General features: G+C 37.1%; 1 protein-coding gene and 1 long non-coding RNA gene across 2 annotated transcripts in view; both read right to left on the reverse strand.

Annotated features, from left to right (window-relative positions):
• Positions 1-8,497: 8,497 nt before the first annotated feature.
• LOC104857130 (spermatid nuclear transition protein 3-like) lies at positions 8,498-9,089 on the reverse strand. The gene is made up of 2 exons (XM_010616850.1): positions 8,947-9,089; positions 8,498-8,747 (listed from the first exon to the last, which is right to left on the reverse strand). Exons 1-2 carry the CDS (start codon positions 9,085-9,087, stop codon positions 8,604-8,606), a joined length of 285 nt encoding a protein of 94 aa, XP_010615152.1. The 5' UTR covers positions 9,088-9,089; the 3' UTR covers positions 8,498-8,603.
• Positions 9,090-24,589: 15,500 nt separating this feature from the next.
• The window catches only part of LOC117284740, a 20,827-nt gene continuing 19,619 nt past the window's right edge, over positions 24,590-25,797 (reverse strand). Inside the window, exons 2-3 of the long non-coding RNA XR_004515828.1 lie at positions 25,535-25,631; positions 24,590-24,829 (exon numbers count right to left, since the gene is read on the reverse strand). This is a non-coding gene — a long non-coding RNA (uncharacterized LOC117284740). The remainder of the gene's footprint in view (positions 24,830-25,534; positions 25,632-25,797) is intronic.

Raw genomic sequence — 25,797 nt, forward strand, 5'->3', positions numbered from 1 at the left:
GTGTACTGCAGTTCTTGCACTTCTAGTGTGAAATTTATTCTTAAGATTTTATTCTTTTGATAACATTATAAATGAGATATTTTATTTTATTTTTTATTGCTCATTGATATAATGTAGAAAAACAACTAATAATTTTTATCTTGCTGAACTCACTTATTAGTTGCAACAGTTTTGTGTGTATTTTGTAGCGTATTCCACATAATCATGTCATCTGTAAATAATCAAGTTTTTATTCCTTCCTTTCCTTTCCTTTCCTTTTTCTTACTCAGATAGACTAGGTAGAATGTCCAACACAGTGTCTAATAAAAGTAGAAGGAAAAAAAAAAGTAGAAGAGCAGATAGACGACCTTTCCTTATTCCCATATTTTTCCTGACATGCAAGGAAAAAATAACAATTAAAATAGCTGGTCCTCACTGTAGGTATAGTGTAAGCTAAGGATTTTTCATCAAAGTTCTCTTTTATTCCCCATTTGTGAGAATTTCAGCCATCACCAAATGTTGTGCTTTGTTAAATGGTATTTTTTTCTATGGAGATGATCCTGTGAGTTTTTTGTTCTTTGTTCCATTAATAAAGTGAGTTTCTTTGATTAAGTAATTAACCAGCCTTGCATTCGTGGCATGGAACCCACTTGGACATGGTGCTATACTACTTTTCTATGTGGTAGGATTCATTCCCTAATATCATCTTAAACATCTGTATCAATTGGGTTATGGAGGGCTACAATCAATAGTTTTCTTATAATTCATTTGTCTGGCTTCAGTGTAGGGTAAAACTAGATTTGTAGAATAAGTTGATAAGTCTTCCCTCCTACTTTTTGGAAAGAATGTTTATTAACTCATCTTTAGATATTATCTTGGATTCACTATAGAACCACCTGGACCTCCTGAACTTTCTTTGTGGGATTTTAAGAATATTAATTTGATCTTTCTTCTTACTGGAGACTTATGCATATTTTTTTCACCTCTTGAATCCATTTTTATAACACATGTCCTTCTAGGAGTTTTTCCGTTTCATCTAAAGTTTGTAATTTGTTATCATAATTATTTCTAGTGTGCCTCAGCACACTTGATTTCTGCAAGATCGAGTTTGATGACTTCTCATTCTTTTTTTTTTTTACTTTTTACAAAAAAAATTATTAGTAAATGTAGTACAAAATGTTTACGTTCCTTATGGAGAACTGGTACATGTACATGATACATCTTAATTCCCTTTATTTTTCCTTCCTTTTCCCCTCCCTCCTTCCTCCCTCCATCCATCTCTCAATCTCCTTCCTTTTTTGTACTTGTTTTAGTCTTTTGAATCCTTTCTTTTTTTGAATTTGTCTTTCTAATGGTTTTTCAGTATTGTTGATCTTTTCAAAGAAACAAGTTTGGGTTTTGGATTCTTTCTCTACTTATCTATATTATATTTAATTTCCTATCTTTTTTGTCTTTTGTTTTTTTGTTTGTTTGTTTGTTTTTTGAGACAAGGTCTTGCTATGTTGTTCAGACTATCCTTGAACTCACTATGTAGCTGAGGCTGGTCTCCAACTCACAGAGATCCTCTTGCCTTGACCTCTCCCCAATGTTGGGACTACAGGCATGTGCCACCATGCCAAGCTATTTAATTTCCACTCTTATCTTTATTATTTCTTTCTTTCTGCTGGATTGGGAATCAGTTTAGCTATTCTTCTAGTTTTTAAGGCAGGTTATTGAGATCTTCCTTCTTTTCTGGCTAGACTTTTAATTCTATAAAATTTATCTCAAAGCACTGTTTTACTTGATTCTTATATATTTTCCTGTTGTGTCTTGTTTTCATGTATCTGAACTTATCTTCCTTCATTGTAGTTTGTTTTTTGAGCCATGAGTTAGTTAAAGTGTATTGTTTAATATCTAAGCATTTAGGGATTTCCAAAATTTTACTGTTAATGATTTCTGATTTAAAACCATTGTTGGCAGGGAACATATTTTGCATGGTTTCAATCATTTTAAATTTCTGAATTTTATCTTACTCCCTAAAATATGGGTTATACTGGAAAACATCCCATGTGCACTGGAAAGAATGTATGTCCCTCTGCTGTTGAGTAAAACGTGTTCCATGGATGGCTGCTAGTTTGCACTGGTGTATAGTGTTGTTATAGCCTTATATATCCTTACTGACTTTTATCCAGTAGGCCTAGGGGCTTCCCACTTAACTAATGATTATGAGTTACCTCTACAGACTCTCATGTGCATATACTTTCTCCAAAATTCATCACAAAAGGCCCCTGAATGGGTAGGTTCGTGACTATTTTTACACATAATGAAATTAAGGATAAGAGTAAATTTGCTTCTCAAAGACAGTCATAAGAAGTGGCAGAGCTAAGATTCAATCTGTCATCCACTGTTCATTCTACTGAATCACACTGCCCATCCTGCACGGCTGCCATATTTGTGAACTGACTGACATGTAGGGAATCCCATTTGCTTGTGGAGGACTGGAATATTCGATACTGAAGAGCAGCTGGAAGAGCATCCATGAGGATCTTCTCACTACGAGTTAAGGGTGGTAAAACTAGACAGAGAACACCGCCTTTTTTTAAAATCCCAGCAAGTTTTCCTGAGTTTATTGACAGTGGCCATTATTTTTATTTTTTTTTTAATTGAGTTTATTGGTACATTTAGGGATACAGTACAGTTACATTCATTGTTGGGATCATGTACCTTTACATGGCAAGTCTTGATTCTCATTTTTTTCCCCTTACCTCTGCCCTCCCTTCTCCCCCTCCTCCCCTCCCCATCTACAAACACTTTATTTTCATCTTTTCATTCTCTCACATTTTTTTCTTTTCCCTTTTTGTTCTTCCCCTACGTATCACACCTTCCCTACACCTTTAGCTCCTTTCCTCCCATTTCTAAATGTCAGTAATCTTATTAGAATCTTATGCATTGTTGCAGAATATTCACACCAGGGAAACTATTTGGTATTTACACATGTGGGACTTATTTATTTCACTTAGGAGTATATCTTCAATATGTATCCATTTTCCTATGAATGAATCTATTCTCTCGCTCTTTATGGCTGAGTAATATTCCATTTTATAGAAAAACCACAACTTCTTTATCCAGTTTCCAACGGATGGGCAAATAGGTTGTTTCCAAGATTTAGCTATTACAAACTGTGCCGCTATAAACATGGGTGCACATACTTCTCTGTGATATGCCATTATTTTTAAATAAGACTAAATATGCCACTTACACTTTTTCCAGATTTGAACCTGGAGAATAATTTAGCCAACTAATTTGGATCTAGAGAAGCTCAAAGGAAAAAGGGATATGGGATGCTGGATTCTATCATTTGCAGGTTATGATAGTTAATTTTATATAGCGACTTGGCTAGAGTATGGTGCCTAGTTGTTTGGCCAAATGCCAATCTAGATATTGCTATAAAGTTATTCTTTTTAAGTCTAACATTTAAATAAACAGACTTTCAGTAAAGGATATCACCTCCATAATGTGTATAGGTCTCATCCAATCAGTTGAAGGCCCTAAGAGAAAAATACCAAGGTCCCGTGAGGAAGAAGACTTTGCCCCAGACTGCCTTTGGATTCAGGTTGAAGTGTCAACTCTTCCCTGGGTTTCAAGTCTACTCACTATCATGGGATCCAGTTCCTTACACTAAATCCTTTCTCTTCTCTCCTCTTACTTTCCTCCTCTGTCTTGTCTGCTCTCTCCTCTACCTCCTCTCTTCTGGAGCTCTAGAGAACCCTGACTAACTAATGCACAGGGCTCCATACAAGAATAAAATTGCAGGCCTACATAGCATATCTAAATATTTAAAATTTATACTAAATGTTTAAAATTTGTATATCAGGCTACCAAACAGGTCTATTCTTTTATCTCAAAAAATATACTGGAAAATCTAGGTTCAAGTTAAAATCCTCAGATGCCTTCAAATTGTTCACCTAAATTTAGTGACACTGAGAGGCCCAACCCACTCCTCTTCCTTCTCTTCCTTTTTAGGCTTACACCTCACTGTGAAGTAAAAGCCCTTACACATGTTTATGTGGAGCCCCAGTCCATGCTTCTAAATTCCATCCAACCTCTCCACAAAGAACAGACCATTGCTTCCTAGCACCCTCCAAGTACCCATGAAGACAGACCCAGGAAAGGAGTCTGTAAAAGTTGTGGAAGTGGGCTTGTCACCATTTAGGCAGGGAATTCCAGCTTCCCAGACACCCATTATTAGGTCTAGAAGGGGACTAGCATCTCTATGTTGGCACATTTCCTTTATTCCACTGTCTCTTCTTCAACATGAGGCTCTCTTGAGCATAGGGAGGATTTACTGTCCATAAATAAAAGCATGGCACTAAGCCTACCAAATCCTCAGTGGGCAAAGATATAGGAGAACAAATGTCCAGTGGCCCGAGTCTTGCCCACAGGAAACGCTGATCTTCCAAGGGCTCCTTTCCAATCCTAAAAACAGAAATGGGAAACCCAGGCAGCTTGTGCCAAGAGGATACAAACTGAACCATTCCTGGTGAAGCAAAGAATGTGAAACAACTTAAGAGGGAATACTTCAGTTTGGGGCCTTGCAAACTTGGCCTATTAGTTACCTCCACTTTCTTATTTTCTATTTCCCCAATAAAATTGTAATCTGCATCCCAACAACTTCCTCTGTAGACCCATATATGAACACTGATGTATACCAAGTCCTAGGGGCTGGCCCAATGGAGAGCCTATTCTGAGTCAGAGACTTCTTGGCTCAAGGTTCTTCTCACTGGTTGCGCTCAAGGCAGTTCCCAAAGGCAGTTCCCATAGTTTGTGAACATCAAGACCAATGCATGGTAGCTGTTCTTTGAGTGCTACTGGTGCCCTGAAGTCCCTCCCAGCCTAAACATCCCAGCAAATTCCCACCTTCACAATGAGCTGCCACGTTTGAGTAGAGCCAGCAACTCTATTCATGCGTGGGCAAGTGGCTGAGAGTGCAATGCAGGAAGGCATGCAGCTTTACACTGCCCATGAATGAGTCTGTCTGTGTGCTGTAATTCCCTCGATGTAGATGGGACATACAACACTCACTGACTCAACACCAAGGGCTGGCCAAAGGCTTAGGGCCCACTCAGTGGCAGCAATATGTCACCTGTCACACACCTTCTAGTGTTGCCTTTCTTGGAATGACTGGGGTTTCTGAGCCATGTCCAAGTAACAATTTCAAAGATTGTCATGGATGCAGGAATTCAGAAAACAGATGCCTTTAGGAGAGTGATGGCAACCAAGTTCTTTTGGGCATGCCAACACTAGACAGCAGAGTATAGACAAACATAAAGTGGAAAAAGTTTGAAGACTAGGAAATAGAGTTCATCCATGTTCAATGATGTGTACAGGTACTTTCAGGAGCAAAGGAGAAGCTCCCAGGTCCTCACTTACTTCTGTATTATATGCACCTATATTACACAGACAGAGACAGAAATATACCATACACTTTGTCCAATTACAGTGGGAAAATTCAATGTTTTTAGTATATTCAAGCATATGGGCATTCATCACCTTAGTCTATTTTAGAACATTTTAATCACCTGTGAAAAACTGAACCCTTTAGCCATCCCCTCTCTACCATCTTCTATGCCCTCCCTCTAATTCTAACCACCACTAACCTACTTTCTGCCTCCATAGTTGTTATGATTTGTGTCTAGATGTACCCCCAAGGCTTAGTGCAGTCAGAGGTGACTGAATCTCGAGTACGTGATGCTAGGATTAAGGGCCTGTGATTACTAAACCACTTACATGTGAATGAGTGGTTTGGCGTCGTCCCAATCCACAGAGTCTGGATGGGATGAAGGAGGCAGACTCTGTGAAGGTCCCTTGTTGCTTTTGCTGTCTTCCACCACCCTGAACTGTTGCCCCTCTGCCTTGGAGCCGGCCGACTATAGACTGAAACCTCTAGGAACTGTAAGCCAAATAAACCCTTCCCCTTTAACTTTGGGTATCAGGTATTTTGTCTCAGCAACAAAAGAAAAGTAACTACAACAACAGTCTTCCATTTTCTAGATGTTAAATATGAAATAAATCATATATATGTGGTCTTTTTTGACTGGTTTCTTACACTTGACAATGTTTTCAAGGGCCATCTATATTGTACCATATATCATTATATCACTGCTTATTGTGGATGAATAATATTCCATTGAGTGTATGTTTCACATTTGGTTATCCATTATTCTTTTGTAAACATTTGGATTATCCCTGCTTTTGATTGTTATGAATAATGCTGCTGTGAATATTTGAATACATGTTTTTATGTGGACATGTTTTCAATCTTCTTGAATAGATACATCAAAATCATACGACCTACTAGGTCATATGGCCACTCTGTGTGTAACATTTTGAGGAACTTTCCAATTGGTCTTCACAGTGTTGCACAAACTTACCTTCTGGAGAGCAATGGATGAGTGTTCTAATATCTCTCCCTCCTCACCAACACTGCTGCTTATCATCTGAATGTTTGTTTCCTTCCAAAATAAATATGCTTAAATCTATTGGCTAATGTGATAGCATTAGAAGTGAGGGATTTCAGAATTGGCTAACTTGTAAGAGCTCCACCTTTATAAATAGGATGAGTGTCTTTATGAAAGAAACCAGCTAGCTCTTCCCCCATGTGAAGACAAAGCAAGACGGTACTGTCTGTCAATCCGAGAGCGAGCCCTCATCAGACACTGAGCCTGTCAGTGCTTTGATCTTGGATTTCTCAGCCTCTGGAGCTGTGAGGAATATATTTCTGTTGTTTATAAGTTACCCTGCCTAAAATATTTCATTATAGAATCTTAAACAGACTAAGACAACTTATGTTCCTTTTTAAAAATCAAGATCATCCTAATGGCTATGAAGGGATATATAATTACAGTTTTGATTTGTATTTCTCTGATGGATAGTTAGATTGGGCATCCTTCCTCGTGCTTATTTACTTTATGTATCTTTTTGGATAAATATCCATTCCAATCTTTATTTGTCTTTTTATAGTTTAGTTGAAAGTCTAGTTCAGATTAATACCAACTTTTGGGCTTAGGGGCTGTTTCTATTGATTGATTTTATTCTTATGTATGAGATATTTTTCCTTAGGTTTTTTGTTTAATTTTTATAGAAAGCTACACAGTAAAAACATTGTAATGTATCCATTCTGGAAATCACGTTTTCCTCATTCCCTTGGGGTTTATTGTTGCTGCTGCTTACTGTATTTGGTGTTTGTTTAATGACTTTTCTAAATACTATACTAGTACTTCCTTTTTTTGTTTGTTTGTTTGTTGTTGTTGTTGTTGTTGTTGTTCCGGGGATAGAAGTTGGGTCCTTGCATTTGCAAGGTAAGCAGTGGAACCACTGAGCTAAATCCCCAGCCCTAAATACTGTAAATGAGTACACTTTGTCATATAAAGCCACGAACTATTTTTCCTTCAACTCAATGGTCAGTTAAATTAGGACAGAAATTTCCTTAAGTATGGTAGGATAAAGTTCTGCCACAAATTCCTTAGCAAAAAAGTAGGCTATTCTGGATTGTTTCTTATATGGCTTATACTTAGATGTCTACCTCCCAAACCTCCTATTCTCTGCAGATAGAGTTTTTGAGGCGGTGGTTAGATCATGGGTGTGTGATAACTGGATTCCTGCACTGATTGATTTACTGATGGAATTGCTGAAGAGGGAAGCCCCACCCTGGGTGTGGATGGCACCAGTAAATAAGCTTGTAGCCTGGATGGAATATAATGAGAAAGAAAGCAGGTTCCCGCTTCCTTTCTTCCTGCCTGCCATGGACTGTTTCTCCTCTGCCATGCTCCTCTGCCCTGCTGTTCTGCTTTGGAACCAGCCAACTATGGCTGAAACCTCCACAGACTGAGAGCCAAAATAACTCTTTCCTCCTTTAACTTGTGGGTGTCAGATATTTTGTCTTAGCAACAAGAAAGTAACTAAGACGGTGCCTATAGAATCAAAGCACCATTATTTTAGTCCTTGGAAGTGCTCTCAGTGACCTTTTATTGGGATAAATTTTGAATCCATTCTGAGGATATTTAGTTGCTTGGTGCATAGTTTGAAAGGAAGCAAACAGCATTATGAAGTAGGTGGCCTGGCAGTGGTTTCGTAGTCTACCTTTTTTTAAAGTGACCTAGGCATCCATCATACATTGCCTCTCATTCCATCGACACTCTGATGTCATCCCACCCACCATCTCACACACATACATGCAAATAGGAACACCAATCCCTTTTTCCTCCTCACCTATGGATTAAAATATGAGGAATAAAAAATTATAGTCAGTCCTCATCCTGCCCTAGTCCTTATCCTCAGTGTTTGGTTAACTGTAAACCTGCCAATGTAGCTCCCAAGTCTCAAGGATCTCACCTCTTCACTTTGCTCTTTCTCACATACCTGTCTATTTTCTACCTACTTTCCTCATGAATGGACAGCTTGCAAACACACACACACACACACACACACACACACACACACACATCTTCTGGAATAAGAGCCTCTTCAAAAATGTGTTGATTTTACTTTTACTACCATTATATAGGTTTCACAATGGTGCTGTATCTTGCAAGAGTGTTAGTTTTCAGAGTGTCTTAGGCATAGCAGGAGCACCTTGGTGTAAGCTTCTATTTGAGCTTTGCCAATGGTCGAAACTTCTTGGCCTTTTTCACTCTCTTCACCTTTCCTGGAATTGCTGTACTAGTTCTAAATGATTTTTTTCGTGACCTTTCATGAAGCAGTCTCTTTATTTGCCTCTGTATTTCCTTCACCTGAAAGGACAACAAAGTGATCCTAGAAAGATATTGCCTCCAAGGAAGAAGATGGAGACTGAATAAGATGTGAGGAGACTTCACGAGATGGGATGTAGTATAATGAGGATGCTTGTACCAGACAAGGAAAGGGTAGGAGATCTGGAGAAGGCAGAATCAAAGGGAGAGAAGAGAAAGAACGTAAATGAGGTAGTTTCACCTTGTTCTCATTTCTGGGCATGGATTTGTAAGGATTCTTCCTCTTCTTCCCTTTTGCATTTCTCCTGAGTTGTTTTGTCTTTGGTATTGATTGTTCCATAACTCTTCTACGCTTCACTGGTTTCCTGGTAACTTTAGCCATGTTGCAACCTCCCAATGGTCTTCTCTAGAACTCCTAAATACCCTTGAAACTACCTTTCACCATGACAACTAGGAGCCACACCCCCTCAGCTTTGTTTGTTCATCCAGTGCCATCCAATGGCACTTCTCCCAGCCATTAGGGACTAATGTGGGCCCCCAACATCACAAAGTACCAGTCCCGGCTCCTCCTCAAGTGAGCGGATGCTGGAATAGCAAAATGCTCCAGTTGGACTGAGTGGGAAAAAGAAAGATGAGAGTCAAAAAAATTGATAAATGTATATCACAATCAAAACATTGTAGTTAACCAGACATAATTAAGAAATTAAAGAGACAATGCACAAAATGTGAGAAAATTGTGCACACCATATATCTGATATGAGTAATTTATGTGGACTATATAAAGAACCCTTACAACTGAATAATAATAGACCCCAAATGAAAATTGAGTGAAGAATATGAAAGACATTTCTCCAAAGATCTACAAAGTGCTAGTAATACATATATCCATAATAAGCATCATTAGACATTAAGGAAACATAAAGGAAAACCACAGTGATATATCATTTCATACCCAGATGCATAGTAATAACAAAAAGCAGATATTCACAAAAATCTGTGAGGTCGTGAAAACTTAGAGCCTTCGTACCCTGTTTGTGGGAATGTAAAATGGTACAGCAGCTTTGAAAATGGTGCAGCAGCTTCCTAAAAAGCTATCCACAGAGTTACCACAAGACCCTGCAACCCCACTCCTGAGTATATCCCTAAGAGACATGGAAAGTACATCACACAGTTGTTTACTAATGTTCACAGAAGCATTGTTCATAACAGCCAAAAAGTAGAAAGAACCCAAATGTCCATAAACTATAGAGCGGAAAATAAGCTGTGGTATATGCATGAAATTGGATATCTACATCATATGAAGAAGGGAAATACTGATGCACACTACAATATTCATGAAGCTGGAACAGACTATGTTACATGAACAAAGGACCATATAATACCTGATTTGACTATCAGCAGATCTGCAGACACTGAAAGAGATTGCTAGGAGCTTAAGGCTGGGCATGGAACAGGGAGAATAGGAGGTGATGACTCAGGGTACAGGTTTTTATTTTCTCAGAGTAATTAAGGTATTGTACAATTGATTGAAAAATTCTGTGAGCATAGTGAAAGCCTTTGAATTATCCAATTTAAATGGGTGAACTGAATACTATTCATTATATATGAATATATAATGAATAGTATATGAGTTATATACTATTCATATACTATTAAATATATATGATGAGAACCACAATAAAGCCATGAAAAATGAATAAGAACTGTTCCCCCAAATATAGTTCAATAGCTAGTGTTTTAGAATCAGACAGACCCAAATTTGAGTACCAACTCTGTCACTCACAAGCTGCATGACTTGGTACAGAGTTTCTATTTTACAAGATGGTAAATGCACCACTATATGAACACAGGTGACAGTACGTAGAAATAGTTATCATTGGAAATTTTATGCTCTGTGTTTTTATCAGAATTTAAAGACATAAAAATACAATATTGTCAATTTTGTAAAAGAAAAGAAAGGAGTGTTTACTGTCTAGTCACAAGTGCTTAGGAGAGCTGGCAGCCACAAGGCAATCATTAGAAATGCAGCTCTGAAAGTCCGTCACTTCTGTCACTACTAGCTCCAATACGAGGGCCCAGCCTCTCTCCTGAGTTCAACACAGTGGTTCTCCATACTGATTGCATATTGGGGCCACCAGAAGAAAGTGTAAAATTACTGACAGCTGAGCCACAGCCCTAGGCACTCTGGCCTACTTTGTCTGAAGAATGGAATGGCAATTAGAACATTAAAAAAAATGGGATTCTAAAGTGTATCCAAAACGGAGGGCCACTGAAACAGAGATTCAAAGTGGGTGTGCTGGTCTCCTTGTGGGTTTTTTAAGGGAATTGCGATCAAAAGGACTGGCATGAATGGTATGTTTTAAGGAAATGAAATAAAGTAAATTGTGGGGATGGAGAGGAAGTAGAACCAAGTGAGGTTAGTGATGACTCTGGTGGAGAGGAGTTAAGGGTAACTTCCAGGGTCCTGGCTTGGACAACAGGAAGGATGGTAGTGTGATTCCCCAAAGCGAGGAAGGCTGGAGAAAGGAATTGGTATTTGCATGGGTTCCATTGAGCAGATATATGAGCTTGAGATGCCTATAAGAAATCCGTGTAAAGACTGTAAATAGGGAGTTGGAGATGGTCTGAAGCTTGAGGAGAGGTTTACTGCACAGGTAAATGCATATATCATTTACATCTACAAGGATGAAGAAAAACACCATGGGAGAAAAATAGACAGTGGGAAAAGAAGAGAGCTCAGAACTAAACTTCTTGAGTACTCCAATAGTGGCTTAGAAAACTGAAAAAAAAAGATTTTAAAATGGTAAAAATAACATAGCTAATATTTATCAGGCACCTATTTTATGAAGCATTGTTCTAGAGGATTCACTTGTTTTAGGACATTTAAATTTCATAACAACTATGAGTTAGGTTATTGTGATAACATGTCGAACACCATTTATTTTGACCTCCAACATCTTTCAAGACCATTTTTCCCCCTTTCCTTCTACCCAGTATCTGAGCAAATTAGATGCTTTGTCCTTTGGCCCAAATAGATATTTTAAAACATGAATGGCCTCTCTCTCTCTCTCTCTCTCTCTCTCTCTCTCTCAACTTCACTCCAACCACAGTAAAAACCTTAAGCTTCCCACTACCACCTTATTCCCAACTCATTCTAGATTGAATCTGAGCCCTTCTCCTTTACTATTTACTAAGAGAGTAATGGGCTCCATCTCATTCCTATGGCTGCTGTAAATTATCACAAAATTGGTGGCTTTAGCAATGGAAATTTATTTTCATACAGTTCTGAAAGCCAAGAGCTCAAAATCAGTTTTGCCTGTCTGAGATCAAGATGTAGGTAGCACCACACCTCATCTGGAGGTTCTAGCATTCCTTGACTCTTTCAGCCTTTGATGGCTGTTGATGTCACTTGGCTTGTGGCCACATCACTTCAATCTTCGAATCTCTATCAGCTCATCTTTATATTGCCTTTTCCTGTGTGTGTGTGTGTGTGTGTGTGTGTGTGTGTGTGTGTGTGTGTGTATAATCTTCCTCTGCCTCCCTCTTATAAACTTACTTGTGACTGCATTTCTGGCCGACCCAGATAATCCAGGATAATCTCTCCATCGCAAGAACCTTATGTAAAGACTCTATTTTCAAATAAGATAACATTTTCAGTTTCAAGGGATTATGATCAGGCATTTCTGTAGGCTCTATTTCATTCTACCACAGCATTCACCGTGCCTATTTGTCATGTGGTCCATGAATTCTAGGGAGCAGGAAATGCCTAGTGTCCAGCAGAGAACACTGGGCACCAAAGTAAAACAACAATAGCATTATTAATTCGTAGGAGATGGAACTGAGGGAATACTCAAGGTTAAGGAACAGGGGAACGATGTGTTTAGTTTTGTTTTATTTCAACAAGACCACTTGCTCATTTGCTGAAAAACTCTTGGATCATTAACAGCCAACAGGCAAGAAGTTAAAGGGTTGTCTGCAGTGCAGTGAGCCAGCTTAGAAGTTTTGAGGGAAAATAAATTTTAAAACATGTCAAAACTTAAAAGAGCATGCCAATTTGTAACTGCAGAATTAACTGATTGTAATGTTAAGTAGAGCAAATCCTCTGAATGCATGCAGGTAGCTAGCAAGTGTTTGCAAAGTTTGACTGGGTTTTCAGCTCTCTTTATACAGTTAGGCTATAGTTGTGTTACACCATCCTACTTTTACAAAACAGGAGATAGTCCACATACCTGACACACCCTGACAGTAGTTACTGTCAAGTCTTGGTTTCTGTAATTATCCAATTTACTCTGACATTCTGTTCTTTATTAGCACCTTCTACAGTTTCCTCTGACAGTTTACCTGGCACATATGATTATTCAAATCCCTCAACATTCTTCAGTGAGTTGAGATGAAGTTCATTTTCCCCACAGAAGTCAGAAAACTGAGTTCACAACCCGTTCTGCCACTAACTTGCTATGTCACATGGGGTGAATCCTTTCTTCTATCTAGGGTTAGGTTTTGTGTCTGAAGAATGAGGAAGGTGTATGGCCCTGTTCAAAACCACATGGTCCTTTATGGTGACTGAAGTGCCCTGGACTTACCCTGGAGATAGATGATTATAAACAATTTTCATGATCTTAAAGGAAAGGCAAGCCTTTTTAATTTTTTAAATAAATAAAATAAAAATGAAAGCCAAGCATGCCTCACAAGCCACAGAACCTCTGACCCACATAGTTGGTCCTGAATTCTACTATGTGGCATTGGGCAAGGACAAGCAGTCATTCTTTGGAATGACTGTAACAGATCTCATCTTGGCAATTACTGTAGGTGGAAATGAGACAATTCTTTCATGATGAACAAAAGTTTTTGTGCCTTTTCCAAGCATTGGAAAAGTGCCTAGATTGACACACCAAACCACACTGATGGAAGAGCTTGGAATGTCTAATTTGAAAAACAGGCAGATGATGATACAATGAGGACCTCTGCCTCCTTTCTTCTCCATTTCTTTTTCTTTACTCTGCTTGTTTCACTCTTTTCTCTGGAAACCTGACTGTAATCACTTTTATTGGATTTAAGCGAGTGCCAAATTAATTAGCCAAAGAGTGTAGACAAATAACCAGCTTAAAGTGTTTCTGGAGCAGAGAATAGGAAGAAAAGGACTAAAGGTGTAGGGAAAGTGGGAAGGGTAGGAGAAAGCTAATAAGTGAAAAGAAAAAAATATGAGAAAAATGAAAAAATGGAAATGAGGTGTTTGTAAAGGGGGCGAGGAGGGGGGGTGAAGGGAGGGCAGGGGTGTGGGGAAAAAATGAGTACCAAGACCTGTCATGTAAAGGTACAAGATCCCAATAATGAATGTAACTGTGCTGTATACCTGAAATGTACCAATAAACTCAATGAGGAAAAAAAAAAAGAGTGTCACTATCCCACACAGGTTAGCCCACCTCACTCTAGCATAGGACAGCGAAGACAGCATGGGCTTTGGGCCGGATAACATCGAGCAAGAATTACAGTATCACTTCCTAACTGTGACTTTGGGGCCTCCATTTCCTCAAGCAGAAAATCAGTCTCACAACAGATACAATGTTACACGGGTTTTTTTTACAAATTATTTCATATAATCCTCACAGCAACTTCTGAGGTGAGTGTCATCTGCTTTTTCAGGTACATAATAGTTGCCAAGGAAATTTGTAGCCAGTTATTACTGTGTGCAAAGCTTTATGTGAGGAACTCTTGAGGAAATCAAGAAATATTTATTCATCATATATAAACTGAACACCTAATGTATTTATTGAAAAAGTAGAAGGGGAGTGTTCAAAAGAAATACATGGTTTAGTTTCTGGATCTTGACTGACTCTCTTCTGTCAGGAAGGTTTTGAGTGAGGTTGGATTGACACCCTTCCTGGTTTGATAAACAAGAGTCAAAGGGTTGAGACTATAAACCAAGTTCAAAGCAAACCATATTTGAAACATTCAAGCAGACTCTGCAGGAGAATGCAAGGGCTTGCATTCCACTCCTGCCAGCTCTTCACAGAATGGTCTCCCTCCAGGTTGGCTTTGCTCCACTGAGCATCCCTCCCCTCTCACCGTCTGTCACACATGCTCCTTTCTGTTTGCCAACCCCTGCTCTTTGATCTTCTTGGCCTTCGTCTCGTTCTTCCCTACATCTGGCAGATGTATATGCCCATCAAAATTCAACTCGTCCTACAAGTTTGAATGGTCCCTCTGGGGATGGTAACAGAACTGGAAGCTGAGGATCATTTTTCTATGGCATATGGTAAAAATAACAGGTCTTTAATATAATAAAAGCTGATCAGAGTCATTCAATCTCTATTAAAAGCATCACAAATACATAGTTGATATTTAAAATAAAAATAAGACTCATGTTTATGTAGTATGTATAAACCAATTATGAACATAAGTCAATTAATGTTAGCATTATCCACCAGATGTAAGCTTATTGCCAGATGCCAATATTTGTAAGCTTATCTATCCATATTACACACACACACTGCTGCACAGATTAACACACAAACACTTTTGAATTACATGATGATGCATGATTTATAGATTTATATATAAAGTACAAGTAATGACAAAAACTAAAATATTGTATTAAAACTGTATTAATCTGTTCTCTGTTACTATAATTGAATACTAGAGGAAAGGTTCTTCATGAAGAAAATAGGTTTATGTGGGTCACAGTCTTGGAGGCCAGAAGTCCAAGACTGGCCTCTACTGATCATCAATTTTGGCCTCTACTGGATATTGATTAGGTTATTTGGTGCCTCTTCCATTTTATAGTATTTTATTGAATAAATAATGGGGGAATAAAAGAAAACTCTTTCAACTGATATAAAAGGTATTGTGGACAAAAAAAACACCATTTGGAAAATATTACCACAATAACTGTTTCAAGAAAAACTATAGATACTAAAATTATTGGATAAAATTATGATGATAAACAGGATATTTTCATAGCCTCAAGAATCTATCCACACAAGATACTTATAATTAACAAGTATATAAACAGTACCTTCACTGTGGAGAATGCTCACAATGGCAAATGTTTAATATGAGGACATAGGAGTATCGTAAGCCCTCAATAGGATCCCCAGCAAATTAGCATCTCTCTAAAATCGTTTCCAAAATTGCAAACTTAGAATTTCATCAGAAGAAGACCTCATACTCAAATTGAACAACATTCTACAAAATGAACAATTCTGACCAAAATTTGAGAATAACTAAAAATAATAACAAAGAAATTGTCCCAAGAATATGTTCAGATGAGAAAGGGAAAAAGAGATAGAGGAGGGGGAAAGAAAAGAAGGCTACAAGGAGAAAAAGAGAATAGAAAGAAAAAATAGAAGCAAAACTTTTGAAGATAAAAAAGGAAGGAGAGATCAAAGGTGGGAGGTTGAGAAAAAAAGAAGCAGCAAAATATATCACATACAGGTACAAATCCCCTATGATGAATTTAACCATTGTGTATATCTAAAATGTACCAATAAAAGTTTTGCTTCAAAAAAAAGAAAAGAAATTGTCCCATATTATGGATATCTAAGGATATATAACAACTAAATGCTATATGAAGTCATGGATTGGACCCTGGACCAAAAAACATTATATCCATAGAGTGATAAAATCTATAAAGGGTATGTACATTTATTAATAGTATTTCATCAATGTTAATTTCTTGATTTTGATATTTATATAAAAATATTAAGGGTATATGAGAGGTCTTTGAAGTACTTTGTGAGTTTTTGGAAATCTGAAATGACTTCAAAATCAAGTTAGTCGGGATTTAGCTCAGTGGTGCTGCCACCTGCCTTGCAAGTGCAAGGACCTGAGTTTGATTCCCAGTACCAAAAAATAAATAAAATCAAAATCAAAAGTTAAATAAAAATAAATTTTAAAAACAAAAAGTTATAAAAATAAATTATATATTACATCATAGGATTTTATGCAAATATTAAAATGGGGATTTTCTTACAGAAATAAGTAATTCCCACTAAGGAAATTCTCACAATATTATAAATATATTACATCTCACATACATTCTATTACATATGTGCACATAAATTTCATGTTCCATATGTTCCCAACTTTATATAATTATCTCCATTGATATATGTATAAAAAAATGAGAAAAAGAAATTAAGTAATGAAAATTAGAGGACAAAATTATCATATTTGTAGATACTATCACATTCTACCTCTACTTTGAAAATTAAAGAGAATCAATCACAAGAGCTATTAAGAAAATTCACTTCGGTGGTTACAAAATAAATGCACAGGAGTTAGAGTGTTTTGCCTGCCAGCAAATACATAATCTTAAAAGGAGATCCCATTCACAAGCAAAATCTATACAGAACTAGGAATAAAGCTCCATTTTAGAGGAATTTGAAATCCAAGCTAGAGAGGAGTTTGGATGGAGCTAGTAAGATTGGTTAACTATGAGGGGGAAAATGGATTTTATTATCTTGGACCATATATCATTATATATACCACAGAAATTCAAAAGCTAAATATTAAAGATTTAACCATTGGGAGAAAATAAGCTAGACATCATAGGTGAAAATTTTATCTCAAGGGAAGAATAATAATTCTTTTTAAAGCTATCCTTATAAACTATCATTCTAGGTGCACATATTTGTGGGACACTGTGATAATTAAATACATGTGTATAAGGTACAATGATCAAATCAGGGCTAGATAGTGCAATTCATTAAGTATCAGTGAGGCTGAATGTATAAAGAAAAAGTCCTCTACCTTGTCTACATATAAATTTTAAATGTATTTATTTCAACAAGACCATAAATAGGAATGAAACAAAAATGAGATTGAAAACAGCTCTAGTATATGTTACAGACAAGGATCAAGGCTTTAATGCATGAGGAATTCTTACAAATAAGGAGGAAAAAAAGATCTCAACAGACCCCAGAAGGCATGTAAAATAGTATTTTAATTCTCTAAAGCTGTCAAAAATAAGAAGGAATTATAATACATGAGGTTGGTGAGAATACAAAGATAAGAATACTCCCATAATATATTGTGGGTGATAATATAAATTAGTACAATTTTTCAGAAGTGCAATAAAACAAGAGCCTTAAAGAAATTCATTAACTTTGACTTAGCACTTCTCATTTCCCTAAAGATATTTCAGAACTGTTCCCAAGAAAGTATGTACAATATACAGCAGTATGTATATGAGCAAAATATTAAAAATAGTATAAATAGCCAATATTAAAGAAATTGTTAAATAAATTCCACTCTATTATACTACTCTGCCATCAAGAATCACGTCCACAATTAACAAGAAAAATAATTATGAAATACAGTACAATACAAATAATGTGATATGATTAAAATTATAAAATATGACTTACATTTTTTAAAATATTTATTTAAAATATATAAATACTCTCACCATTTGTCTTATTTCAAGTATAACAAGAACGTCAATTTAAAATATATTGGAAATGCTCTAAGGGCAAAAATTAAAATTGAAATGCTGCAAAATTTTAACAAAAATTCAATTACATCATTTGAAACTTTGTATGTTTTATTCATTTATTCAATAAATATTTATCAAGCACCTATTATTTCAAGCACTCTGATAGGCTCTGGGGATACAACTGTGAACAAGAATACAAATCTCTCTTCATGGCATTTACACTCTGGTGCTCCAGATGTGTTAAACACTAAATACACAAATATGTAATTACAGGTTTCAATAAGTACTGTGAAGAAATATCACCATTTACCACTGTAATACATAATGAGCTACTCATTTTTTTTTGGAGGATGAGTACAATGGGCAAAGCATACAAAAATAATTAAAAGGTTTTCCAAAATATTTAAAGTAATTATTTTTAATAGGCTCATTAATAATTGTTTTGGTTCAAATATGAAGCATCCTCCAAAGATTCATGAATGAAGGACTTAATCCCCAGTGCACAAATGTTGGGGGGGCTAGAGAGTCATTGAATCATGAACATGTTAACCTCATCAACGGCTTAACCCACTGATAAATTTAGAGCTGAATGGGATACAATGGACCCTTGACTTACAAATTCAATTTGTTCACTAGGGCTGGTTGGAAGCCAAGTTGGTTGTAAGTCAAGATTATTTTTCCCATAAGAAATAATGTAAACATCCATAACACATTCCAAACCTCCCAAAACACCCCTTAACTAACCTTTTCATAAAAAAAGAGGGTTGTATAATGTGCATAATTTACCAGAAACACCAATAACTTCGCTAGTGTATTCGCCAAAAAGTTACAAAATATGCCTAGTTTATCAGAAACCACAATTTCACGCTGTACTCACCATTCAAGTTGACATCTCTGGCTTGCAAGAAAGGAGGATGAAATGGAAGGTGGTTTTTGTTTGGAAGGAGAGTCCCCTTCAGTAAGAAAATCAGGAACCTGGCTCTCTGGTGTCCTTTCTCTCCTCAGGAGACTTCAGCCCACTCGGACCTGCTTCTGGCGCACTGGGTCTCAGCCTTTTCAGAGCTAAAAACTGGCCTTAGGTTGTTTGTTTCTGTCTTTAACACTATTCTGGGGTAGGACATGACATTGTCATTATGCAATTAAATGCAACAATTGGCTCTTTGTCTGGGTGGGTCTTCTCTACACATATTTCTAGCTCTCTCCATTTTTTTCAGGATTTCCTTCGTTTCAGAAGAAGAACTTTACCGCACTGATTATTGCTACTCCCCCTCCTATTCAGAAATCTCCTCAGCTGCCATTCTCTGTTACTCTGCCAGAAGTTGTTGAGTTCCTCTGTAGACAGTTCCTCTGAGTGTTGCCCCACCAGTTCCTCGGCATCACCACTGTCTACCTGCAAGCCTATAGCGTCATCAACCACAGGATCAACCGAAGGCTCAGGCTCCTCCTCACAGCCTTCACAGTCTCTCTCCTATATAATTTGAAGACACACTTTCTTCCAGGCAGACCTCGATGTCCTTAGAGGGACATTGGCCCAGGATTTCTCAGTTAACCGCCCACAGAAAAGACTGGCACTTGGGTCATAACTCAAGACTTTATTATAAGTTAAAACGAAAATTCTAGTCTTAACCTGGTTGTAACTCGAGAGTCCACTGCATTTGTAGATGGAACCTAATTGGAGTTTCTTCCACTAGGTCCCTGGGAGCATGCCTTTGAAGGCTTTCTGCTGTCCCCTGCCCCTTCCTCTCTTTCAGGCTCCTCCTCTCCTTTCTGCTTCCCAGTTGCCATGGAGTGGGCAGCTTTCCTGTCATGTCCTTCTGCCATAATGTTTATACCTTGAAGCCAATGACCATTTATGAGTTCTCTGAAACTGGGAGCTCAATTAAACGTCTCTTCCTTTAAGCTATGGGTGTTGGGTATTTTCTCCCACCAATGCAAAGCTGACTAATACAGTGATTCCTAGTAATTTTTCCTTCTTTATCGCTTGGGCTATATTCTCCAAAATTTTTAACAATGAACATGTACTATGATTTGAGTGTGTCTCCCAAATACATGTGTTGGAAACTCAATCCACAATGCAACAGTGTTGGTGGAATATGGGGGCACGGGAAGTATTTAGGTCATGATGGCATTGCCTTTACAGATATATTAATGTTAGTATAAAAAGACAAGTTTGGCTCTCTTATGTTTATTTGCCCCTTCTGTTACTCTAGGAAATAGTGCTCCTCTCCGCTGGAGGGCACAAGATCCTGATACCTTCATCATGTACTTCCCAACCTCCAGAACTGTGAGAAAATAAATGTCTTGCCTTTATAAATTACCCATGACACGGTGTCCTATTGTAGCACCACAAATGGACAATGACAATATCTGTAATCACATAAACAGTAAATACAAAAGAAAACATGGCAAAAGTAAAATGGACATTTTAAATATTACTCTTTAGATTGCTAAGCTTTAAAAGTCACATTAAGAAACGCAAGATAAGTTGGGAAGACCTCTTGAAGATATTAGCATAGGAAAAAACTTTATGAACAAATCCTCAGTGGCACAGGAACTAGCACAAAGAATCAACAACTGGGATCTCATCTTTTTTAAAATTAATTTTATTGATACATTTCTTGTATACAATATAATTACATTCATTGTTGGAAATATTTATCTTTACATATCCATCTTGGTTCTTATTTTTTCCCCATTCCCTTGCCCTCCCTTCACCCCCTCCCTCCCTCCCTATCTACAAAGACTTGCTTTCCATTTTTTTCTTTTTCTCATATATTTTCCTTTCCCTTCCTACTTTTCCCGGACCCCTCCCACTTCCCCTACTCCTTTAGACCTTTTCTTCCTATTTCACATTATCAATTACACAATGTGATCTTTATTTACAGTTTTAGTTTTTAACACTAGAGAAACTATTCGGAATTTGCACGTGTGACTATTTCACTTAAGAGTATGGCCTCAAGAAAAAGATGTCTTGTCATGTAAAGGTACAAGATCCCAGTAATGAATGTAACTGTACTGTATACCTAGAATGTACCAATAAACTCAATTTAAAAAAGGAAAAAGATGTCTTGCTCTCAGCAAGGATTCTATTGGAGTTATCTGAAATATTCCAATAGAAAAGGATTTCTGACTCAGAAAAAATTTGTTCATCCATATTGAAAAAAAAGGTGATTAACTTTCTTATAGAAGTATCATGGTTGCTTGAAACTATTTTTCTGTAAATAAAAGATAACAAGACAATGTCCACCTTTCTAGATCAGACCATAAATTTTTTTTCAACAATATTACATCACAGACAAAATTTCTAGGTTATAAAACTTTCTTTTCCTTAAGGACATGCTTTTTCTTTATTTGTATATAATATTTTAATTTAAAACATCCATTCGTAAGAATAATAGGTATCATATTTTTTATGGAGGTCATTTATCCTTCAATTAAGTACTGATGCATAAAATCGAGGAGGCTATTTACTATTAGCCTATGTAAACTGAAAGGGGGGAAATGCCTTACAGAAATTTTTAAATAAACTATTAAAAACACACTGTACATGGAACATACTCTCCAATACAGCTTTCTTATATTGTAATCAGAAATATAAGGCCAGGGATTTAGCTCAGCAGTTCGGTGGCCTGCCTTGCAAGTAAAAAAAAAAAAAAAAAAAACACCTGAAAAAAATAAACCAAAAAAAAAAAAAAAAAAAAAAAAAAAAAAAAGAAATGTGATGATGGGATTTAAACAAAATTCTTTAGAAATAATTAGGTTGATCTTTTCAAAATAAAACTGTCAATCTATGATGTGTGTGATATGATTATATCTTGCAACAAAATAACATATGTGTTTATATCACTGGTATCTAATTACCTCCATTCTCCCTTTTGCTTGTAGAAATAACAAATCATCTCTTACAAAAAAAAAAAAAAGAGTATGGCCTCAATGTTCATCCACTTGGCTATAAATGTCTCTAGTTTCTCATTCTTTATAGCTGAATAGTACTCCATTTTATAGAAAAACCACATCTTCTTTATCAAGTCTCCAGTCGATGGGCAATTGGGCTGTTTCCAAGTTTTAGCTAAACTGTGCCACTATAAGCATGGGTGAGAGCCGGGGATTTGGCATAGTGGTTCTGCTGCCTACCTTTCGAGCACAAGGGCCTGAGTTTGATCCCCGGTTCACAAGAAAATAAAAAAATAAAAAATAATAAACATGGGTGGTCATATATCACTGTGGTATGATTCTTTTAATTCTTTTGGGAAGATACCCCCCAGGGGAATAGCTGGATCAAATGGGACATCTAATCCTAGTCCTTTGACATATCTCCATGCTGATTTCCATAGTGGTCACACCAGTCTGCATTCCCACCAACAATGGAGAAGGGTTCCTTCCTCACCACAACTCCTCCAGCATTTGTTATTGGTTGATTTCTTGATAGCAGCCATTCTTTCTGGGGTGAGGTGGAATCTCAGTGTTGCTTTCATTTGCATCTCTCGAATGACCAGTGATGTTGAACATTTTTTCATATGTTTATTTGCTATTTCTACTTCTTCGTCTGAAAAATGTCTGTTCATTTCAGATGCCCACTTTTGGATTGGGTATTTAAATTTGGGAGATATAATTTTTTAAATTCTTTATATATTCTAGATAGTAGTCTTTTTCTGAGGAAGAGCTGGTGAAGAATTATTCCCACATTGTGGGTTGTCTTTTCACACTGCTGATGGTTTGTCTTGCTGTGCAGAAGCTTTTTAATAAGAAGAGATCCCACTTGTTGATTGCTTGTGCTAGCTCACAGGCAACTGAGATTTTGTTCATAAAATTTTTTCCTACATCAATGTCTTCAAGAGTTCTACCTAACCTGGGATCTCATCTTTTTAAGAAATAAGATCTCATCTTTTTAAAAGAAAAAATATGAGAAAAGGAAAAGCATGGAAACAAAATCTTTGTAAACAGGGAAGGGTGGAGGGGGTAAGAGGAGGGCAGGAGAATGGGGAAAAAATAAGAACCAAGATACATCATGTAAAGGTACAACATCCCAATGATGAATGTAACTGTACTGTATACCTAAAATGTACCAATAAATTTAATGCAAAAAAGAAAAGAAGGGCAAGGCTGGCCCCAAAACAGAAACATCATGGCAGGAGGGCATGGCAGAGCAATGCTGCCCACTGCACTGCATCCAGGAAGCAGACACAGTAGGAGAGAGCTGAAGAAATGCCCCAAGGTTGTGCCCTGTGACCTGCTCAGAAATGGGCTTTACTAATCTCCTAGGCCAATGATAGCAAATCTTTTAGTGCTCAAACTATAACCCCAAACCCACTTACTTATAGCAAAATGCCAATGCAGCAATTAAACCTGAATGCTGAGGTTTTAGTTTAAAAAAATGATTCATACATTAATATCTTTTCTTTTTAAAGAAAAATAAATAACAGGCATGCCATAGGTTCACCACCGTTGTCCTAGGCCATCTTTGGTCAATCAGGTTGACCTCACACTTGCCTTGTGAGATTTGAAAGAAATTTTGCTATGATAGATAATTGGAATTCTTCTTTAAATCTGCTCCTTTGATTTGTTTTATTTAATGTGCTTAGGCCATTTGCATTTAATGTAATTATTACATCAGGTTAAGTCTGTGGTTTATTTTTAGTGCTATTTTGTTTTGAGGTCTTTGTAGCGGGGGTTGAGATAGGGTCTCACTATGTAGCCCAGGTTGGCCTTGAACTCACTGTGATTGTCCTGCCTTGGCTTCCCAAATTCTGAGATTACAGGAGTGTACCCCTCATCCTCCACCCATCATATGCTATTTTTAGTGGTTTTGAGTATCTCTTTGCTTAACTGTTTTGTTAGGAGTTCCTCTATATTATAGAAAATTTGTCACAGTCTTCTGATGTCATCATTCTACTAGTTCAAGTACAGTTTTGATGCTAACCTTCCTCTATGTCTCTTTACCATCTCCCATTTATAATAAAAGTGTACTCACTACTTCTAAAAAAAAAAAAAAAAGAAGGGCAACCTGACTGTTGGTGCTTATGTGTTCACTTCACCCCTGTGGTCTAATGAGGTAGCCACCAGCACAAAGGGGCACCAGCAACTGCCTTGTCCAGCCACCCCACTTCAAGCTTTCTTGTCACTTTATATTAAATCGGAAATACCTCCACCACTGGCTTATCTCAAGAGCAAGACTAGACTCTACTTTCAATATACTGCAAACCTGCTATGAGCAAAACTTTTAAAACACAATTGAAATGCTTTAATATTAACAAAATTAAAATTCAATAGCATGATTTGAAATTACACTAGAATTAAACTCCCAATGAGAAATCTGATAGATTCTGGACAAAAAAGAGCAGTTAATGATGTCAGGCAAAAACAGTGGAAATGCTCTATAGGACAATCAATGCAAAAATATAGTTAGGACCATTTATCATAATCTCAGACTGGAAAATTCTTAGTGAGAAAAGGACCAAAAATAAGAAGGATTTCAATTGACTGCTGTTAAGTGCAACAGTAATAACAGGACTATTCCCACATATTCTGGTTCTCCTCTTTCTGGGCACACATGTGGTAGGATTGACATTTCGCAACCAGTGTGGGGAAAGTAACTTACCACTTCCCACTTGAGTTGTCTGAATCCTTCCTTTGGCCAATAAAGCATGCAAGCAACGAAGGAGGCTGACGCCACTGTGGTCATGGCTGCCTAGAGAAAGACCGAGGGACCAGCAGTATGAGTGATACCAGGGAGCAGAGTTCCTGAGACCTGGGTCAGGCATGCAGCAGGGGCAAGAAATATGTTTCTCTGCTAAGCCACTGAGATTTAGGGGTTATTTGTAACTACAGCAAAAACCTAACCCATACTAACCCATACTGTTATTAGCCCTGACCATCAGCTATCCTTGATCAAATTTTTCTAAATCTTGATTTCTAGTAATAGAAAGTTTTGTTGTTGGCACCTGCCTACTTACAAAAGGAAGACTGTTCAACGTTTCAGAGGACAGTGAGACCGAGTAGCTCACAGAGAACAGCATAAGCTTTTTGAGTTAGAAAAATAAAAGTATTCCCTGGTGTGAATATTCTGCAACAATGCATAAGATTCTAATAAGATTACTGACATTTAGAAATGGGAGGAAAGGAGCTAAAGGTGTAGGGAAGGTGTGATACGTAGGGGGAGAACAAAAAGGGAAAAGAAAAAAATGTGAGAGAATGAAAAGATGAAAATAAAGCGTTTGTAGATGGGGAGGGGAGGAGGGGGTGAAGGGAGGGCGGAGGTAAGGGGAAAAAATGAGAATCAAGACTTGCCATGTAAAGGTACATGATCCCAACAATGAATGTAACTGTACTGTATCCCTAAATGTACCAATAAACTCAATAAAAAAAAAAGTATTCAAGTGCTGACTACTACTACCTCTGCGTCATGAGCAAGTCATTCACTTCTCTGAACACCAATTTTCTTTCACCCGTAAGTTGTATAATACCAGCAGCAACAATGTGTCAGGGTTATTCTGAGGATAAGAAAAGAAAATGCATATAAACCATTTGGCAGAGTGGTTGAAAGACAGCGAGTATTCAGTAAATGAATATCATCATCATCATTATTTCTCAGTGTGTATTTACAATCTTACTTTTGAAATACCATAAGGTCAATGACTTGTTAACCTTATGGTACCC

The sequence above is a fragment of the Fukomys damarensis genome, unplaced genomic scaffold, assembly GCF_012274545.1.
Source record: "Fukomys damarensis isolate Sample0158 unplaced genomic scaffold, DMR_v1.0_HiC HiC_scaffold_39, whole genome shotgun sequence".
NCBI lineage: Eukaryota > Metazoa > Chordata > Mammalia > Rodentia > Bathyergidae > Fukomys > Fukomys damarensis.